Raw genomic sequence first — 21,679 nt, 5'->3', positions numbered from 1 at the left:
TCGTGCAAAAGGATCATGTGCCATATTTTAGGTGAGTGGGGCTGGAAAATTGGGCAGGAATGGCTAATATCGGACCTCGCCTATCTTCATGCTGGTTCCAGTTTTCTGCCATCATTTGTGCCGATTAATGGATGTGCCAACACAAATACAGGCAGGCATATTTAAGTGAGACGCTAATGACAGAATAATGTCAATACATCACACTTGTTGTCGTGATCACCCCAATGACATTGGACATTACTTACACCAGCATTCAACAGGCATCCACTGTTGCCAGGCACAATGCCTTAAGTTATATTTAAAGGTTTAAGGCAGGATCAGAAATCGATTTAAGCACAATGAACTGGCAATTTTACATTGGTAGATTTTATCACTTCATTGGAGGCAGGATTTTTTTTTTAAATCTTTGAAGATCCTTTAGTTGATCCATGGGATGAGAGGGTTGCCTATGAGGAGAGGTTGAGTAGATTGGGCCTAAACTCTCTGGAGTTTAGAAGAATTAGATATAATCTCATTGAAACATATACGATTCTGATGGGGATTGACAGGGTAGAGGCTGAGAGGTTGTTTCCCCTGGTTGGAGAGTCTAGAACTCGGGGGCATAGTCACAGGATAAGGGGCCTGCAATTTAAGACTTGACTTGAGGAAGAATTTCTTTACTCAGAGGCTTGTTTATCTTTGGACTTCTCTACCCCAAATAGCTGTGGATGCTGAGTTGTTCAGGTTATTCAAGGCTGAGCTAGATAGATTTTGGGAGAATCAAAGGATATGGGGACAGTGCAGGAAATTGGAATTGAGGTTGAAAATCAGCCATGATCTTATTGAATGGTGGAGCAGGCTTGAGAGGCCATATGGCCTATTCCTGCTCCTAATTTTTATGTTTTTAAGTGGTTGCAGTTGTCTATCTACTGCAGCAGTTACCATTCTTCCCTCCCTCCTACTCCCTCCTTTATGGCAAGCACTCAAGTGAAGATAGGAATATCTTTAGATGTCTGCCCAAAAAATTTCAATGAGAATGACATCATGAAATTTGTTGGGGTCAGCACTCGGTCAGTCGGCCAGGTGGAAAGCCTGTCCCACGACACTTCTGCAGCTGAACGCACCACCGCAGAAAATCTTGGCCTGTGCCTTGCCTGCTGCTTGACAATTTCCTCTTCCTCCAAGTGATTAAAATGACAAAACAATCAAAGACTGTTGTCACTTTCACCACCAGGGACAGAACAGGTAGACTCACAGAGGATAATGTTGAATTACTTGTTAGCCTTTCACAAACCTCTGCCCATCTCAGCAAACTAAAGAAAGGAAAGGAAAGGAAGGAATCATATCTTCAACAAATTCCAAAGCATTTTACAACCGAGGAATTCATCGTAGCTGTTATGTATGTAAACATTACCAATGTGTAAGACTTGCTACCAGGGGGCGCACCTGTGGGAGACCCAAGGGTCACCTGCACACCCTGGGCAAGCAGGTATAAAAGGCAGTCCACCACGCTGCTTCCTCACTCTGGAGTTACAATAAAGAGACCAAGGTTACAACAGTTTGAGCTTAAGATATACAGCCTTGTGGAGTTATTCTAAATGTAACAATTGGCGACAAGGATGGGATTTGACAGACAGCAGTTTGCGAAGAATGACCTCATGGCTGATTCCAAGCACAAAAAAGTCTCGCAACACTACCCCCAAAAATCCAGCAAATATGCGCGATCCCGCAAGGCGTCTTAGGTCAGCGACCTAGCTCACCACGCCCTGGCCCTCGGAGCGGTGGTGTGTATAAAAGCGATACCTGGCCATCAAGATGCTCTCCTTTGGCTTGAGGTATTTTTAAACCAGCATGCATAACTCTTCATATGTCTTCTCCATTGGTTTCGTCGGTGCTAGCAGATTCTAAACGTAACAGTAGCCAGAACTTTCACCACAGGGATAGAGGGTGCTGTCTCATCTTACAATGCCTTGATGAACATTATTTCAGCCCCTGGGAACAGACTGTTCGCTACACTTAGAAGTGCGAAGCCTTCTATCATGTTTCTCTCCATCCAATCACCTAGCCTATTTCATGAAAACTGGAAATGTCCTGTAACTCAAGCCCTATGTCTCAATATTCATGAGAGAAACAGCATCTGCACCTTAGACCTCTTCACTCAGCTGCTGCCATGGAGTTGTGGAATCCCTCATGCATTGCTGCACTGATGTTGGAGCTGCACTTCGACAGTTTCTTCAATATAACATGCAGAGCGCATTGAACATTTTCAAAGCCCTTCCATAAGAAACCACCATAAGATAACGATCCCTGGTCCTTGTAGCTGGAGCTGGGCATCTAATGATCTGATTCCTGCTCCTCTATTGTCATTGCTACTTCTTCCTCTTCAGTTGTGCTGTGTGCTTCATTCCCACAACAGATGTATCTGAAATAGTACCTGCACGATTAAGACTGTGTGACTGGTGCTCATAAGATGGATGGATTTGCTGATCTACTCTGGTGTCAGCTATATCATCTTGGGAGACGCCTATAAAAAGGCAACATATGTTAACCTGGTGCCTGTGTGAAATGGCTGTGGTCAGAGTTCCAGTGCAAATGTATTGTGTGCCATGCTCCTGTTATTCAGAATCTGCCTGGGTTTCAATGACTAAACGACTTTGAAGGAGGTACAAGAAGATTAACATTACTTATCTTGGTGGGCTGGCATCAAGCTGCCAAGCATTTATTTAGGGCTGCCTCCTCATGTTGTTTGAGTCTTCTCAGGTTAGTGCAGCTGTCAGCAGTCCATGTTGTCTCTCTCTGGCTGTAGACAGCCTTCGTCTTTAAATCCAGACAAAACAAAAGGATGTAAGCATTTGTATGAGCAGAGAATGCCACTCTAGTGTCTTTCCTTAATACTTGTGCAAAGTCATAGTTTCAAGTACAAGTTTGATTTACAGCCACAACATGCAGAGGTTTGGTGCAACATTAGAAGCATTTTCTATATAGGCCACAAAGCTCATCCTATAGCAAAAACAGACATGACAGCGCAGCTGTGAAAAATCTGAAAGGTTGGTTCATTGCTTCCTATCCTTTTTCAGTGCTGCACAAAGTTAATAGCACAGTGTTTGTGGCATGCATTGTATTTATTGAATTAGAGTTGGCAAATTCTGCCCAGCCTAGTCTTGGTACTTCTCCTCAAGCCCGAGAATTTTATTTTTATCTGTGAATAGCCTGCGAATGTGAGAGATGATGTTGGCTCACCGACCACCTCCTACCATGCTTGCCTCACTTTGTGGTGCAAGCCCCAGGGTGACTGCTTATTCCAAGAGAACATTCAAGTTGTCTTCATCCAAGGAGGCTGTTCTTACTGTGTTTCCTTTGCCATCTTCCACTCCTGCCTTGCTTATTTTCTGCAGACAAGAAAAGAAAGAAAGACTTGCATTTATATAGTGTCTTTTACAACCACCAGATTTCCTAAATCACTTTACAGCCAATGAAGTACTTTTTGGAGTGTAGTCACTGTGGGACATGAACTCACAACTTTCTGACTCAGAGGCCACTGGCTGACAAGAAACAGACTTCAAGTTCCACTGCTCTCCAAATATCCTGCCCTGTGCCAATCATTTCCAGACCTCATGGAAATGCACAGGGAGCCAATTCAAATTATATTCATACATTGGCTTCACTAAATAAAATGAGATCAGCTGGTCAGTTTTCAGCTGGGATCACTGAATCAGCTCTGTAGGTGTTTTGGCCTGCCTCTCTTCCGCGGTTACATCCGAGCCAGGGTATCCCTGGAGATGGAGCACGCGGTGTGTCCACCAGTACGCTCGCGGCCTTCCACGAGAGGTAAGCGCCGGAGGGACTGGAGTGCATCGTTATCCCCGGCAACCAAATTTTAATTTGATTTTATATGATTTAAAGTTTAATTTGTTTTAATTGCTGGGTTTTTAGTGTCCCCCTCCCCTTTTATAGGGGACACTTGTAAAAATTATGAGTTTAGTGCCCAAAAAAAACAAAAAAAAACTACAAAAAAACCCAAAAAAACAAAAAAAGGGCCTGGAAAAATGTTTGAAGTGTCCCCCAGATCGGGGGGCACTTCATTTACTGTTTATTTTGTCTCCTTAAAAGAGTTGTAGGTGTTTTGGCCTGCCTCTCTTGCACGGTTACATCCGAGCCAGGGTATCCCTGGAGATGGAGCATGCGGTGTCCACCGGTGTACACTCGCGGCCTTCCGCGAGAGGTGGCCGTCGGAGGGACTGGAGTGCACCATCACCCCCGGCAACCAAATTTTAATTTGATTTTATATGTTTTAAAGTTTAATTGGTTTATTGTGCCAGAATTGAGTGTCCCCCTCCCCTTTTAGCCAGGGGGCACTTGTATAATTTGTGGTTTTAGTGCCCCCCAAAAAAACACACACAAAAAAAGGGCACTTGAAAATTGTTTGGAGTGTTCCTCCCCCCCCCCCCCTCCCCTTTAATAATGCACTTGATTTAATGTTTATTTTTGTTTTCTATAAAAAGAGTTGTAGGTGTTTTGGCAGGAAGCCAGGAACAAGTAAACAATGGATGGGTGCCTACTGCAAAAGTGCAAAGGAAAAAAGATTTTGAGTTGATTGTTGGGTATTCATTGAAAATATCTGTTTAAAAAGGGTGATTTTAACCACATGCATGTGTATATTACCTTATAAAAGCCACTAATGGGTCAGGGAGAGTTCATAAAACAGTGACAAAGATAATTCTTGAATTTGTTAATTTACTGTTAATTTAATGTTAATTTACAAACTTTTTTGAGATAGATTTTTTTTAATTTGAAATAAAATTTCACTTTCAGGAATCAAATATATTGCATTTCATAATTTGTAAACGATTCTATAAAGGAATACTTTCCAGTAAATTGGTTTTAATTAGTATGAATTTACTAATTATCTTCATTGTATATCTCAATACAGACATGGTCCTTTTTGGCCCCCAGGATTTGGTCCATTATATTCAACTCCAAGGCACATCACGAATTGTCCTGGAAGTGAAGCACTTTGGCACAAGATTGAAGAAGGTGATAGTGTTATTTCCCAGTTATAGAAACATTTTCTATTTGGTCTTTGAAATAAAACTGCAATCAAAATTTGTCTAGGTATTTTGAAGTGATCTAATTGAGGTCATTGAAATGATGAAGGGATTCGACAGGGTAAATACGCAAAACAGTAACTTAAAGAATCATAGGGAATATACAGCATGAAAGGAGGCCATTTCGGCCCATCGTGTCCATGCCAGCCTAATCCCACTTTTCAGCTCTTGGTCCGTAGCCCTGTAGGTTATGGCACTTCAAGTGCACATCCAAGTACTTTTTAAATGTGGTGAGGGTTTCTGCCTCTACCACCTTTTCAGGCAGTGAGTTGCAGACCCTCACCACCCTCTGGGTGAAGAAATCTCCCCTCCAATCCCCTCTAAACCTACTACCAATTACTTTAAATCTATGCCCCCTGGTTGTTGACCTCTCTGTTAAGGGAAATAGGTCCTTCCTATCCACGCTAGCTAGGCCCCTCATAATTTTATACACCTTAATAAGGGCTCCTCTCAGCCTCCTCTTTTCCAAGGTAAATAAACCCAGCCTATCCAATCTGTCCTCATAGCTAAAATTCTCCAGTACAGGCATCGTAAATCTCCTCTGTGCCCTTTCTAGTGCAATCACATCCTTCCTATAATGTGGTGACCAGAACTGCAAGCAGTACTCTAGCTGTGGCCTAACGAGTGTTTTATACAGTTCAAGCATAACCTCCCTAATCTTGTATTCTATGCTTTGGCTAATAAAAGCAAATATTCCATATGCCTTCTTAACCACCTTATCTACCTGGCCAGCTCTCTTCAGGGATCTGTGGACATGCATTCCAAGGTCCCTTTGTTCCTCTATACTTTTCAGTGTTGTACCATTTAATGTGTATTCCCTTGCCTTGTTAGCCCTCCCCATAATGTATTACCTCACACTTTTCCGGAGTGAATTCCATTTGCCACTGTTCTGCCCACCTGACCAGTTCATTGATATCTTTCTGCAGCCTACAGCTTTCTTCTTCATTAACAACCACACAGCCAATTTTAGTATCATCTGCAAACCTCATAATCATACCCCCTACATTCAAGTCTAAATCATTGATTATATACCACGGAACGCAAGGGTCCTAGTACTGAGCCCTGCGGAACCCCACTGGAAACAGCTTTCCAGTCACAAAAACACCCATCAACCATTACCCTTTGCTTCCTGCCTCTGAGCCAATTTTGGATCCAACTTGCCACTTTGGCCTGGATCCCAAGATTAAGATTGATAGATCATTGTAAGGTAAGGGAATCAAGGGAAATTGAGTAAAGGCTGGTAAATGGTGTAACGTGCAGATCAGCCATGATCTAATTGAATGATGAAAAAGACTCAAGGGGCTGAATGGCCTACTCCTATTTGTATGTTCCATAACACCAATAGTAACCATTTTAATAAGTTACCATCAGTGTTACGATCGGAAAACCTAGTCCAACCTGAGCGGTGTTGCAGTATTAATGGTAGTCTCATTAAATGGGCATAATCATCATGAAAATCTTTTCATCAAAACAAATAATGGAACAGCCACTAGTAGCATATCTTTCGGTGCTGACTGTCAGACAAGGCTGGAAACTGTGGACTGGGGTTTTGGATATGGGGCACTCCTGAAAATATTCTTTACTTGCAAAAATACTCTCATCTTCAGGGGTTCAGGTCATGACTCAGGCCTCAATGCCATGTGGGTCCCACTTGTGCTTTTTGGCAAGCCAATGTCTCTGGTCCCATTCGACATGCTGGCTGCTCTTCCACTAGGCTGGGGCCAGACTGAGATCTGGTTCCTCACTTACACCACTCACCTTGTTTGGGGTGCATGGAGGTTCTGTGCTAACAAGGCCAGGACCCAGCACATCAGGATCCTGGCCTCATTCATAGCTCTTCCACTGAAGTTGATTTGGGAACACACCATTAGGGCCACAGATTTTTTACCACATTATTGGTTTATGTGTGAGACATCCTAAAGATGGAAATGTACAGCTTTTTTGACCATTCTTCCTCCTCAGATAAAGTATGTTTTGCCAAACACTTTTTTCCTGAAAATAATGTCCTTTTAAGCTATTCTGCTGTATGTAACACCAAAATAAGACTGAAGCAATGTTTTGAAAGGAAACTTGCGGTCTGAATGTCTTATGTTTAGGGATGTGTCCGTACTGCCCAACATCTAATTATGTAATAGCAAAACCCAAGGGTATAACAATAGAACCCTCTTGTGATCTAACTGGTTATCACATCTGGACCGTAACCCCTTCCAAAATTGTCGAATGGGTCATTTACATACTTGTGATGTGCAGCCTAGCCCAGTATTGGTAGAAAATCAGAGCAGCATTGTGCTGTTCCAAAGGAGGGAGATTGAGGCCCCCATCAGGCCAAAGAAGTAGGTGAAAAGAAGTCCTCATTCCAAGTTAGGAATGGTGGGGCAATATTAAGAAGAAAATTGATCCCATTGAGATTGATACACATGGCCCTTATTTTTTGGAGTCTTTAGGAGGCTCACAACAGGTTGTAGGCAGGTATGGAATCCACTGGGCCCAACAAGGATGAGGTGGGTGGAAACTCCTGGGCTAGCTTGGGAAGACCGCACGGGCAGAAGATCTTCCATTAGATCAGGATTTCTGACGCAGGCCAAATGCGGTGGAAGCCTGATGGATCCGGTTTCAGCCATAAATATTCATCCCCCCCACCCCCCATTGCAGGAGAAATAGTTAATTTAAGTGCCTCCTCATCCCAGGAATTTTGGGACCTGCATGTAAAAAGGAGTTCATGAAGAACTACGTCACACAAAGGTGAATAGATATATGAAATAAGTTATCTGGGAAGGTGACTGTAACAAAATGTTTATGTGTGGGTGACTGAGGGATATGCTGAGGATGTGGGAAAAGGATAAAACTATCAATCTAAAGGCCAAAATGGCATTTTCCTGTTCAAAAGAAATATGAGCAGGTATGAGCAGGAGTCGTGTTTTTGCTTCTGTGTAATGATTCTGCAGCTCTGAATGACCAAACATGAACTTCAAACAAAGTAATTATTTATTTCTGTGAAAAAAAGAACAGAACTATTTTATAAAATCTTTTATGAAGTTTCTTATGTTTAATTTGGGAAATGTAGGCCATAATGTAGCAGCAATCTCCAGTTCCTCACTTCCCCAGAGCCCAACAATTATTACAGCATCAAGTATGAAAGGCTGACTGCTGAATCAAATGATGGGTATGCACACAGAAAATTCATATATCAAGAAACACTGGGATAATTTTTTTTTAATAGTAACATCAAAATGTTGAGTCCTGTAAGTCTTTGAAATGCAGGGTGAATTTTTAATGCACAATTTTCAATCTCTTCAGATTTCAAAAAAATATACCTTGTATAACATCTTTAAAATGTTCTCTCCTTTAATAGTTTCTGACAGTACTGCAGTGGAGTGGCATGATTCACAAGCTCAGAACAATCCTTCAAGATGTAAACAACTGGTGTTTGACTCAAGGAAAAATAACAAAGTGTCAATTCCACACTCACTTCCAGAGGACTGGGCTCCCAGTCTGGTTTTTGAGTCAAGATTTGAATCTGGAAACCTACATCAGGCTTGGAGGGTGTAAGTAAGCCCAGTTCTTGTATACTTATCCCAAATTGTAAGGCAACATACCCTCGAAATTATCTTTGGTGATATTAGTAGACAAATATCATAGAATCATAGAAATTTACAACACGGAAGGAGGCCATTTCGGCCCATCGTGTCCGCGCTGGCCAGCAAGAGGCTATCCGCCTAATCCTACTTTCCAGCTCTTGGTCCGTAGCCCTGTAGGTTACGGCACACCAGATGCACATCCAAGTACTTTTTAAATGTGGTGAGGGTTTCTGCCTCTACCACCCTTTCAGGCTGTGAGTTCCAGACACCCACAACCCTCTGCATGAAGAAATTTCCCCTCAAATCCCCTCTAAACCTCCTACCAATTACTTTAAATTTATGCCCCCAGTTTGTTGACCCCTCTGCTAAGGGAAATAGGCCCTTTCTATTCATTATATCTAGGACCCTCATAATTATATACACCTCAATGAAGTCTCCCCTCAGCCTCATCTGTTCCAATGAAAACAAATCCAGCCTATTGAGTCCTCATCCACTCCCAGAAACATCATCCTAAATTTCCTCTGTACCCTCTCCAGTGTAATCACATCCTTCCTATAATGCGGTGACGAGAACTTCATGCAGTACTCCAGCTGTAGCCTAACCAGAGTTTTATATAGTTCAAGCATAACATAGAAACATAGACACATAGAAAATAGGTGCAGGAGTAGGCCATTCGGCCCTTCGAGCCTGCACCACCATTCAATAAGATCATGGCTGATCATTCACCTCAGTACCCCTTTCCTGCTTTCTCTCCATGCCCCTTGATCCATTTAGCCATAAGGGCCATATCTAACTCCCTCTTGAATATATCCAATGAACTTGCATCAACAACTCTCTGTGCTAGGGAATTCCACAGCTTAACAACTCTCTGAGTGAAGAAGTTTCTCCTCATCTCAGTCCTAAATGGCCTATCCCTTGTCCTAAGACTGTGTCCCCTGTGTAAAGTCCTGACCCTGCAGTACAGACTTACACGAGGCACATGCTGAAGTCAAGGTCACTCTGGACCTGCACTTTTATTTCACAGCTCTCGAGTGCCACACTTGCCTGAGACCTGCCTTTATATACCTGTGTGAAACAGGTATGCAGTGACTCCTGCAAGTGCACCCTGGTGGTAAAGTATGCTTGTGGTTACAGGTCATATCTAGTTACAGTCATGTATAGCATGGTAAGATACAGTTATATGCAATAGTGTGAGATATATGACGTCACCCTCCCCCAAGGTCTTATTGTCTTTATAGGTTCAGTCTCTCAGGTGGTCTACGTTCTCGCGTGGAGCGTCTTAGTTGTGGTTCAGTTGTTTGCCTTGGCGCCTGTTTTTCGTTCAGTATGATTGCTGGTATCTCGCCTGGGCTGTCTGTTGAGATTGCCCTTTCCTCAGGTTGTTCCCTCTGTCTGTCCACCAGGTGTGGTGTAAGTTCCACACTGTAGTCTGCCTCTGGTTCTTCAGTGTTGTTGGTGAATCTACTTTTTACTTGGTCTACATGCCTCCGGCAGGTTTGGCCATTGTCCATTTGTACAACCAGCAGCCTGTTTCCTTCCTTGCCTGTTATTGTCCCTGCAAGCCATTTGGGACCCCTGCCATAGTTTAGCACAAGGACTTTGTCCCCTATCTCATTCCACCTCCCCCTCGAATTTTGATCATGGTACTCAGTTAGCTTCCGGCGCTTTGCCTCAACAATTTCATGCATGTCTGGGAGGATTAACGAGAGCCTAGTCTTTAAGGTCTGTTTCATCAATAGTTGCGCAGGGGGAACCCCAGTCAACGAATGTGGACGAGATCTGTATGCCAGCAGCAGTCACGACAGGCGGCTCTGCAGCATGGGACCTTGGGTTTTTAGCATGCCTTGTTTAATGATTTGCACTGCTCGCTCCACCTGGCCATTGGAGGCCGTCTTGAACAGTGCCGTCTTAACATGATTTATGCCGTGGTCAGCTATAAAATCTTGAAATTTTGCGCTGGTGAAGCACGGACTATTATCACTGACCAATATGTCAGGAATTCCGTGCGTTGCAAACATGGTTCTAAGGCTCTCCACAGTGGTGGAGGTGGTGCTCGAGTTTAAAATGGTGCATTCGATCCACTTTGAAAATGCATCGACGACTACGAGGAACATTTTGCCCATGAATGGGCCCGCATAGTCTACATGCACCCGCGACCACGGTTTGGTGGGCCAGGGCCGGGGGCTTCCCTGGGGGCATTCCTAAGTTGGGCAGAAATGGTGCACCGTCAGATGCAGAGCCCCAAGTCCGTGTCAATGCCAGGCTACCAGACGTGGGATCTGGCTATGGCCTTCATAAGGATGATGCCCGGGTGCTCGCGGTGGAGCTCCCGGACAAACGCCTCTCTGCCTCGCAAGGGCATAACTACTCGGCTGCCCCACATCAGGCAGTCTGCCTGTAGTGATAGTTCATGCATATGCCTATGGAAAGGTTTGATCTCCTCGGGGCAGGCATCGCGAGCCTCTGCCCAGTCACCAGTTAAAACACATCTTTTGACTAAGGATAACGTGGGGTCACTGGTCATCCAGGCTCTGATTTGGTGAGCCGTCATGGGCGAACCTGTGGATTCAAAAGCATTGATTGCCATGACCATCTCACAGTCCTGTTCGTCGGGCTCTTCCATGGTCGCCAGGGGTAGCCTGCTAAGCGCGTCAGCACAGTTGTCTGTGCCTGGTCTGTGCCTTATTGTGTAGTCGTAAGACGCCAGAATGAGTGCACACCACTGAATGCGCGGCGAGGCGTTGGCGTTTATTGCCTTGCATTCGGATAGCAGGGACGTGAGGAGTTTGTGGTCGGTTTCTAACGCGAACTTGGCCCCGAAAAGGTATTGGTGCATCTTTTTGACACCGTGCACGCACGCGAACGCCTCCTTCTCAACCATACTGTACCCGCGCTCCGCCCGCGAAAGTGACCTGGAGGCATAAGCAATGGGTTGTAATTTACCCATATCATTGACATGCTGTAAAACGCACCCAACCCCGTACGCTGACGCATCACATGTAAGAACTAGCTTTGTACCTGGGTCAAAAAAGGCTAAAACATTGTTGGAACATAGAAGGTTGCGTGCCTTATTGAGCATTCTTGGGCGTCCCCCTAAAACCAATCGCACCCTTTTCTGAGTAGCACGTGGAGAGGATCCAGCAGTGTGCTCAAGTTCTGCATAAAGTTCCCGAAGTAATTGAGTAGCCGGAGAAAGGCGCGCAGTTCCGAGATATTCCGGAGCCTAGGTGCCAGACGAATTGCTTCGGTTTTGGATTCTGTTGGGCGGATTCCATCAGCGACAATCCTTCTGCCCAAAAATTCAACCTCGGGCGCGAGAAACAGACACTTGGATTTCTTAACTCTTAGGCCTACCCGATCCAATCGACTTAGTACTTCCTTCAAATTGCGGAGATGGGAGTTGGTGTCCCTGCCCGTGATGAGTATGTCATCTTGAAACACAAGCGTCCCCGGGATGGACTTGAGCAGACTCTCCATGTTGCACTGGAATATAGCAGCTGCCGACCTGATGCCGAATGGGCATCGATTGTACATAAAAAGGCCTCGATGTGTGTTGATGGTGGTGAGTAGCTTAGCCTCTTGGGTCAGTTCTTGCGTCATATACGCAGATGTGAGATCTAGTTTCGAGAAAAGTTTTCCTCCAGCCAATGTGGCAAATAGGTTCTCCGCTCTGGGCAGCGGGTATTGGTCCTGTAGGGAGACTCTGTTTATGGTAGACTTGTAATCCCCACAGATTCGTACGGATCCATCAGGCTTCATGACGGGGATGATGGGACTTGCCCAGTCGCTAAATTCCATGGGTGAGATAATGCCTTCCCACAGAAGCCGGTCCAGTTCGTGTTCAATCTTTTCCCTCATCACATAAGGCACAGCTCTAGCCTTGTGATGGACCGGTCTGGCATCCTGTGTGATGTAGATTTTAACTTTAGCCCCTTTGAAGGTGCCCACACCCTGGCTGAAAGAGATGTTCAAAACGACTTCGAACTGTTGAGCAGGAGGTCCGTTCCTCTGACAACATGGCGTGAACATCATCCCACTTCCAATTTAGTTTTGCCAGCCAGCTTCTCCCCAAAAGTGCTGGGAGATCTCCGGGGACAATCCACAGGGGAAGTCAGTTCACCGTCCCTTTGTGTGTGACTGAGAGCATGGCGCTGCCAAGGACTGGGATGATTTCTTTGGTATAGATCCTTAGTTTGCTGTTGATCCTTGTGAGTTTTGGTCTGTTGCTTTTGTGCGGCCACAGCTGTTCAAATTGTTGGACGTTCATGAGAGATTGACCAGCTCCCGTGTCCAGTTCCATGTTGACGGGTATCCCGTTGAGTAGGACCCTCATCATTATTGGAGGCATCTTGTTGTAAGAACAGTGGACATTGATCGTGTTGACCCGCTGTACCCCGGCGTCCCGGGCACTGTCCCCACCGTCTTCTGGTCCGCTTTCCGACCCTTCCAATTCATATACCAGCCGAGCTGCTGGTTTCTGCACATGCGGGCCAGATGCCCTGTATAGTTTCAGTTTCTGCAAACAGCATGCTGAAATCGACACCCCCTTGTTGAGTGCCTTCCCCCACACCTCCAGCACAGACCGCTTCCATTGTTTCCGAAGGATGAGCTGCTTCTGGCTGATCTCTCTTGAGCTTCTCTCAATCTGTAGTTGATTGCTTGCATTGTGGGTTGATGAGTTGTGAACGGCCGTTCCTGTGGCCCTTGATGGCTTCTGGCGCCACTGCCTGCTGTTGAAGGCCTGCTCTCCTGCCTTTGTCTGTGTGTGGGGGTAGCGGCTTGTTTCACGCTGTGAACCCCTTGTTCCGATGTTTCGTCAGTTGTCATACCAGCAGTGTAGATCAACCTCATTTCTTCTTCTCCTGCCAAGAATGTCTGTGCGACCAGTGCTGCTGCCTCTAGGGTCAAATTCTTGGTCTCTGTAAGCTTTCGGAATATGCCTGCGTGGCCTATTCCTTCAATAAAAAAGTCTCTTAGTACTTCTCTCCTTAGTTCATCAGAGAACTCACATAAACTAGCCAGCCTCCGAAATTCCGCCACAAAGTCAGGTATGCTCTGGCCGACACAGTGTCTGTAGTTGTAGAACGTGTGTCTGGCCATGTGTAAGCTGCTCGCTGGCTTCAGGTGGTCTCTCACCAGTGTGCTCAACTCCTCAAATGACTTGCTTGCTGGTTTCTCGGGTGCCAGCAGATCCTTCATTAAGGCGTATGTTTTCGAGCCACAGCTGGTCAAGAGATGGACTCTTCTCTTGTCTGCCTTGTCGTCGCCCAACCAGTCTTTGGTTACAAAGCTTTGCTGGAGCCTTTCTATAAAGTCCTCCCAATTGTCTCCAGCATTGTATTTCTCATCTGAGCCGTTGGTAGCCATTCTGTTGATTCTGTGAACCCGTAAAGTCGCCACTGTAAAGTCCTGACCCTGCAATACAGACTTACACGAGGCACATGCTGAAGTCAAGGTCACTCTGGGCCTGCACCTTTATTTCACAGCTCTCGAGTGCCACACTTGCCTGAGACCTGCCTTTATATACCTGTATGGAACAGGTATGCAGTGTCGCCTGCAAGTGCACCCCTGGTGGTAAAGTATGCAGGTCATATCTAGTTACAGTCATGTATAGCATGGTAAGATACAGTTATATACAGTCATGTGAGATACATGACACCCTGGTTCTGGACTTCCCCATCATCGGGAACATTCTTCCCGCATCTAACCTGTCCACTCCCGTGAGAATCTTAAAAGTTACTATGAGATCCCCTCCCATCCTTCTAAACTTCAGTGTATAAAGGCCCAGTTGATCCAGTCTCTTCTCATATGTCAGTCTCGTCATCCCGGGAATCAGTTTGGTGAACCTTCGCTGCACTCCCTCAATAGCAAGAACGTCCTTCCTCAGATTAGGAGACCAAAATTGAACACAATATTCCAGGTGAGACCTCACTAAGGCCCTGTACAACTGCAGTAAGACCTCCCTGCTCCTATACTTAAATCCCCTAGCTATCAAGGCCAATATACCATTTGACTTCTTCACCGCCTGCTGTACCAGCATGCCAACTTTCAATGACTGATGAACCATGACACCCAGGTCTCGTTGCACCTCCCCCTTTCCTAATCTGCCGCCATTCAGATAATATTCTGCCTTCGTGTTTTTGCCACCAAAGTGGATAACCTCACATTTATCCACATTATACTGCATCTGCCATGCATTTGCCCACTCACCTAACCTGTCCAAGTCACCCTATAGCCTTTTAGCATCCTCCTCACAGCTCACACCGTCACCCAGTTTAATGCCATCTGCAAACTTGGAGATATTACACTCAATTCCTTAATCTAAATCATTAATGTATATTTTAAAGAGCTGTGGTCCCAGCACTGAGCCCTGCGGCACCCCACTAGTCACTGCCTGCTATTCTGAAAAGGACCCATTTATCCCGACTCTCTGCTTCTTGTCTGCCAACTAGTTCTCTATCCACGTCAGTACATTACCCACAATACCATGTGCTTTGATTTTGCACAACAATCTCTTGTGTGGGACCTTGTCAATAGCCTTTTGAAAATCCAAATACCCCACATCCACTGGTTCTCCCTTGTCCACTCTACTAGTTACATCCACAAAAAATTCCAGTAGATTTGTCAAGCATGATTTCCCTGCTCTTGTATTCTCTGTCTTGGCTAATAAAGGCAAGCATTCCATATGCCTTTGTAACCACCTTATCTGCCTGGCCTGCTATTTTCAGGGATCTGTGGACACACACTCCAAGGTCCTCTACACTTCTCAGTTTCCCACCATTTAATGTGTATTCCCTTTCCTTGTTAGCCCACCCCAAATGCATTATGTCATGTTTGTAACCTTCACATAACTGTAACCTTTATGTAACAACACTGTACAATGTATACACCTGAGTAATGCACACCTTGACCACAGGGTTGAACTTGTAGGAGACACTCCTCACCTGGTCATCCAGGTATATAAAGGGAGGTCCCACGCAGGGTCAGCACTTGTTGGTCCTGGGAATAATGGTTCAGGTCACGTAGTGACTTTGTCTGCAGTACATGCCTCGTGTGATTCTATAGTAAGGTGTCAGGCCACTACATTTGGCGACAAGAAATGGGAATCAACGACCCATGAGGTTGGCCACCGGTAGCACAGATGAACAGTACTGTGTTGGTGAGGACTGGGACGATTTCGTTGAAAGGCTCCAGCAGAGCTTTGTCAAGAAGGATTAGCTGGGAGAGGAAGCGGCTGACAAGCGGAGGGCGCATCTACTGACAAGTTGTGGATCCAAGACGTATGCGCTGATGAAAGATCTGCTCACACCCGAGAAGCCGGCGGACAAGTCTTTTGAAGAGCTCAGCACTCTGATCGGTGAGCACCTCAAACCAGCGAGCAGTATACACATGGCCCGGCACCAGTTCTACACACACCGGCATCGGGAGGGACAAAGCATATCGGATTTTGTTGCGGACCTTCAGCGTTTGGCCAGCCTCTGTAAGTTCACAGACGCCTGCGGGGGGAGATGTTAAGGGATTCCTTCATTGAGGGCATTGGTCATGTCGGGATTTTCAGGAAGCTTATTGAGACCAAGGACTTGACTTTGGAAAGGGCAACGTTGATAGCTCAGACCTTCATGGCAGGGGAAGAGGAGACCAAGATAATTTACGCGCGCAACCCTGGTTCCAACGTGGACCAGGGAGTTAACATTGTAAACGAGATTCAGAACCCCGCAGGCAGGCAAGGGCAATTCAACACCGCCCAGGCAGCAACAGACTCTAGGGTGGGCCAGCAACAGAGACAATGGCAGGGGGATCGGCAATTCACGCCATCACAAGGGACAATGCGTCCCGGGATGGGACCACTGACACTCAGCAACAGAGTGCTCAGGAGTAATCAAAGAGACAATCAGAGAGGAATGCCTGTTAACAGTTCCTTTATTCACAACAATCTCAGCTCATGCTGGAGGTGCGGTGGCAGACATGCTGCGAAAACCTGCAGGTTTCAGCAATTTATCTGCAGAAACTGTAACTTCAGTGGATATCTGGCCAGAATGTGCAGAAAGCCCATAGCGAGGCTAGTTTACGAGGCAGAGGAACCAGACGAGGGGTCTGCAAGGCAGGATGATGCTTGGGGCAAAGCTATGGATGCTGAAGTCCAGCGGGTTAATGTGGCAGACGTCCACAGCTCGTATACCAAAACGCCACCTATGATGATGAAAGTTCTATTAAATGGCATCCCAGTACGCATGGAGCTGGACACAGGAGCCAGCCAGTCACTTATGAGTGCCCAATAATTTGAAAAACTATGGCCACTCAAAGCTAACAGGCCCAAACTGGAACGCATTGACACGCAGTTACGGACATACACCAGAGAGATCATCCCAGTACTAGGCAGTGCAAACTTGGTGGTCACACACAATGGATCGAGGAACCAGCTGCCACTCTGGATTGTCCCGGGGAATGGTCCCGCGCTCTTGGGGAGGAGCTGGTTAGCCGAGATGAACTGGAAATGGGGGGATGTGCACGCCATTTCATCTGTGGAGCGAAGTTCATGCTCACAGGTCCGACAGAAATTTGAGCCACTTTTTCAACCAGGTGTCGGGACTTTTAAGGGCACCAAAGTAGTGATACGCATCACCCCAGACGCCAGACCAGTGCACCACAAAACCAGATCCATGCCGTATGTGATGCATGAGAGAATTGAGAGTGAGTTGGACAGGCTGCTAAGAGAGAGCATAATTTCGCCTGTTGAATTCAGTTACTGGGCAAGCCCCATCGTTCCTGTCCTTAAAGCGGATGGCTCGGTTAGGATTTGTGGCGACTACAAGGCCACCATCAACCGAGTGTCACTACAGGACCAATACCTGCTTCCGAGAGAGGAGGATCTTTTTGCCACGCTGGCAGGTGGCAAGCTGTTCACCAAGTTGGACCTCACTTCAGCCTACATGACTCAGGAACTGGCTGAAGAATCCAAGCTTCTGACCACCATCACTACACACAAGGGGCTATTCGTTTACAACAGGTGTCCATTTGGCATTCGTTCAGCGGCCGCTATCTTCCAGAGGAACATGGAAAGCTTGCTTAAATCCATCCCTGGAACAATCATATTCCAAGATGTCATCCTAATCACGTGTCGAGACACCGAGGAACACCTCCACAACCTGGAGGAGGCGCTACGCCGACTGGACTGGGTAGGCTTGCAACTAAAGAAGTCCACGTGTGTGTTTTTGACCCCAGAGGTCGAGTATTTGGACAGGAGGGTTGCCGCAGACAGGATCCGACCTACCGAATCCAAAACGGAGGTGATCCGTCATGCACCCAGGCCTGGCAACACATCAGAGTTGCGGTCATTTCTGGGACTTTTGAACTACTCCGGGAACTTTCTGCCTAACTTAAGCACATTGCTGGAGCCGCTGCATGTGCTCCTGCGTAAGGGTTGTGAATGGTTTTGGGGGGACTGTCAAGAATGGGCTTTCAATCGGGCGCAGAATCTGCTTTGTTCTAACAAGCTGTTGACCTTGTACAACCCCTGTAAGAAACTGGTTTTAACATGTGATGCATCATCCTATTGGGTTGGGTGCATGTTGCAGCAGAGTAATGATGAGGGCCAACTCCAACTATGGCTTATGTCTCCAGGTCGCTCTCCCAAGCAGAACGGGTATAGGGGACGTTGAAAAGGAAGAACTCGCATGTGTCTATGGAGTGAAAAAGATGCACCAGTACCATTTTGGCACAAGGTTCGAGTTAGAAACGGACCACAAACAGTTAACATCCCTGTTGTCCGACAGCAATGCCAATGTGTCAGCTCGCATATAGCGGTGGGCTCTCACGCTGGTTGTGTATGACTATGCCATACGGCATCGGCCAGGCACCGAAAATTGCGCTGATGCGCTCAGCAGGCTCCCACTGGTGACCACCGAGTGGGCATCGGAGCAAAGCGCTGAGATGGTCATGGCTGTTGAGGCTTTCAACACCGCAGGCTCCCCCATCACAGCCCGCCAGATCAAAATCTGGACCAACAGAGATCCCCTCCTATCCCTGGTAAAGAAATGTGTCCTGACCGGGGATTGGGTGCCCACATACGGAGCGTGCCCCGAGGAGGTCAGGCCGTTTCACAGACGGATGGACGAGCTCTCCATCCAAGCCGACTGCCTGCTATGGGGCAGCAGGGTAGTCATGCCCCAGAAAGGAAGGGAAGCGTTCATCAGGGAACTCCACAGCAAGCACCCAGGCATCGTGCTAATGAAGGCCATTGCCCGGTCACATGTATGGTGGCCGGGAATTGACTCAGACCTGGAACACTGGGTTCACAGGTGCACGACGTGTGCTCAGCTGGGCAATGCCCCCAGGGAGGCCCACTCAGCCCGTGACTCTGGCCCACAAGGCCATGGTCACGTATTCACGTAGACTACGCGGGCCCGTTCATGGGAAAAATGTTCCTGATGTGTTGTCGATGCAGACTCGAAGTGGATCGAGTGCATCATATTGAATTCATGCACGACATCCACCACCGTGGAGAGTCTGCGTACGGTCTTCGCAACCCACGACTTGCCGGACATCCTGGTTAGCGACAACTGCCCCTGTTTCACTCGCTATGAATTCCAGGAAGTTTATGTCGGGTAATGGTATCAAACACGTCAGGACAGCACCATTCAAGCCGACTTCCAATGACCAGGCGGAATGTGTGGTTCAAATCATAAAACAGGGCATGCTCCGGATTCAAGGCCCCTCCCTTCAGTACCTCCTGCTGGCCTATAGGTCCCGGCCGCATTCACTCACGGGAGTCCCGCCCGCGGAACTACTCATGAAACACACGCTAAAAATGCGGCTGTCCCTCATTCATCCAGCCCTGTCAGACATTGTTGAGGGAAAGCGCCAGTCCCAAATCGAATGCCATGATCGCAACTCAGTGGGGAGATGCATAGAAATCGATGACCTTGTATTCGTTCTCAATCATGCTTTGGGACCCAAGTGGCTTGAAGGTACTGTAATTGGCAAAGAGGGGAATAGGGTCATAGTGGTCAGACGTAACAATGGGCAGATATGCCGCAAACATCTGGACCAAGTAAAGAAAAGGTTCAGCATGGACACTGAGGAACCTGAGGAAGATCATGAGATGTCACCTACACCACTGCCAGTGAATGAGCAACAAGGACATTCACCAGCATGCACAGTCCCTGCGACCAGCCTGGACAGGCTGGAATCACCTCAGGCGACAGAGACACATGCCAAAGCCCAACCACCAGAGCCCCAACTGTGGCGCTCCACGAGAGAGCGTTGACCGCCTGAAAGACTCAATCTTTGACCCAAAGACGTTGGGGGGAGGTGATGTCATGTTTGTAACCTTCACATAACTGTAACCTTTATGTAACAACACTGTACAATGTATGCACCTGAGTAATGCACACCTTGACCAAAAGGGGTGAACTTGTGGGAGACACTCCTCACCTGGTCATCCAGGTATATAAAGGGAGGTCCCACGCAGGGTCAGCACTTGTTGGTCCTGGGAATAAAGGTTCAGATCACGTAGTGACCTTGTCTGCAGTACATGCCTTGTGTGATTCTATAGAAAGGTGTAAGGACACTACACATTACCTCACACATCTCTGGATTAAATTCCATTTGCCACTGTTCTGCTCATCTGACCAGTTGATTGATGTCTTCCTGCAGTCCGCAGCTTTCTTTTTCATTATCAATTACACAGCCGATTTTAGTATCGTCTGCAAACTTCTTAATAATGCCCCCTGTATTCAAGTCTAGATCATTGATGTATATCACAAAAAGCAAGGGACCTAGTACTGAGCCCTGCGGAATCCCACTGGAAACATCCTTCTAGTCGCAAATTCACCCATCAACCTTTACCCTTTGCTTCCTGCCTCTGAGTCAATTTTGGCTCCAACTTGCCACTTTGCCCTGGATCCCATGGACTTTTATTTTTGTGACCAGGCTGCCATGTGGGACCTTATCAGAAGCTTTGCTAAAATCCATATACGCTACATCATATGCTTTGCCTTCATCGACCCTCCTGGTTACCTCGTCGAAAAATGTAATCCCGTTAGTCAGACACAACCTTCCCTTAACAAATCTATACCGATTGTCCTTGATTAATCTGTGTCTTTCTAAGTGAAGATTTCTCCTGTCCTTCAGGATTTTTTCCAATAATTTTCCCACCACAGAAGTTAGGCTCACTGGTCTGTAATTACTCGGTCTACTCCTTTCTCGCTTCTTAAACATAGGTACCACATGAGCAGTCCTGTAGTCTTCTGGCACTACACCTGAAGCCAGAGATGATTGGAAAATGTTCGTCAAAGCCTCTGCTATTTCCTCTCTTGCTTTGCTTAACAGCCTGGGATACATTTCATACGGGCCTGGGGACTTATCCATTTTCAAAGCTGTTAAACCCCTTAATACTCCTCTTTCACTATGTTTATTTCATCTAATATTTCACACTTCTCCTCGATAGTACCCACATCTTCTGCCTCCACACACATATTACCCGCATGGTCTCTGATAGACCCTGCCCTTTCTTTCATTATCCTCTTGCTCTTAACATATTTATAAAACATCTTTGGGTTTTCCTTGATTTTATTTGCCAAGAATTTTTCATGCTCACTCTTTGCTTTCCTAATATCCTTTTTTAATTTCACCCATGGACTTTCTACACTCCTCCAGAGATTCTGCAGTATTTAGCCCTTGTTATCTGTCATAAACCTTCCTTTTTTCTTTATCTTACCCTGTATGTCCCTCGACATCCAAGGGGCTCTAGATTTGTTAGTCACACCCTTTTTCTTTAAGGCCTGGACCCTATGTATCTCCTCCTTGAATGCCTCCCATTGCTCTGACACTGATTTACCTTATAGTAACTGTTTCCAGACCACTATGGCCAGATCACCTCTCAGCTTAGCAAAGTTGGCTTTTCTCCAATTTAGAATATTTATTCCTAGTCTATCCTTGTCCTTTTCCATAACTACCTTGAATCTAACTAAATTATGGTCACTAGTACCTAAATGCTCTTCCACTGATACCCCTTCC

The 21,679-nt window shown here is 46.3% G+C and overlaps 1 protein-coding gene across 4 annotated transcripts in view; it reads left to right on the top strand.

Moving 5' to 3' along the window:
* LOC139267291 (cytosolic carboxypeptidase 2-like) overlaps window positions 1-21,679 on the top strand; it is a 438,496-nt gene that overhangs the window by 286,783 nt on the left and 130,034 nt on the right. For 3 of the 4 annotated variants that reach the window (XM_070885365.1, XM_070885363.1, XM_070885364.1), the window contains exons 6-7: window positions 4,910-5,013; window positions 8,437-8,629. In XM_070885365.1, the coding sequence (XP_070741466.1) occupies window positions 4,910-5,013; window positions 8,437-8,629 (297 nt within the window). Of the gene's footprint in view, window positions 1-4,909; window positions 5,014-8,436; window positions 8,634-21,679 lie in introns of all 4 variants that reach the window. The other variant, XM_070885366.1, reaches the window with a different exon arrangement.

This window comes from Pristiophorus japonicus, chromosome 7 (genome assembly GCF_044704955.1).
Source record: "Pristiophorus japonicus isolate sPriJap1 chromosome 7, sPriJap1.hap1, whole genome shotgun sequence".
NCBI classification, from domain to species: Eukaryota; Metazoa; Chordata; class Chondrichthyes; family Pristiophoridae; genus Pristiophorus; species Pristiophorus japonicus.
The sequence above is the reverse complement of the archived record's forward strand: the minus strand, read 5'-3'. Positions and strand labels throughout refer to the sequence as shown.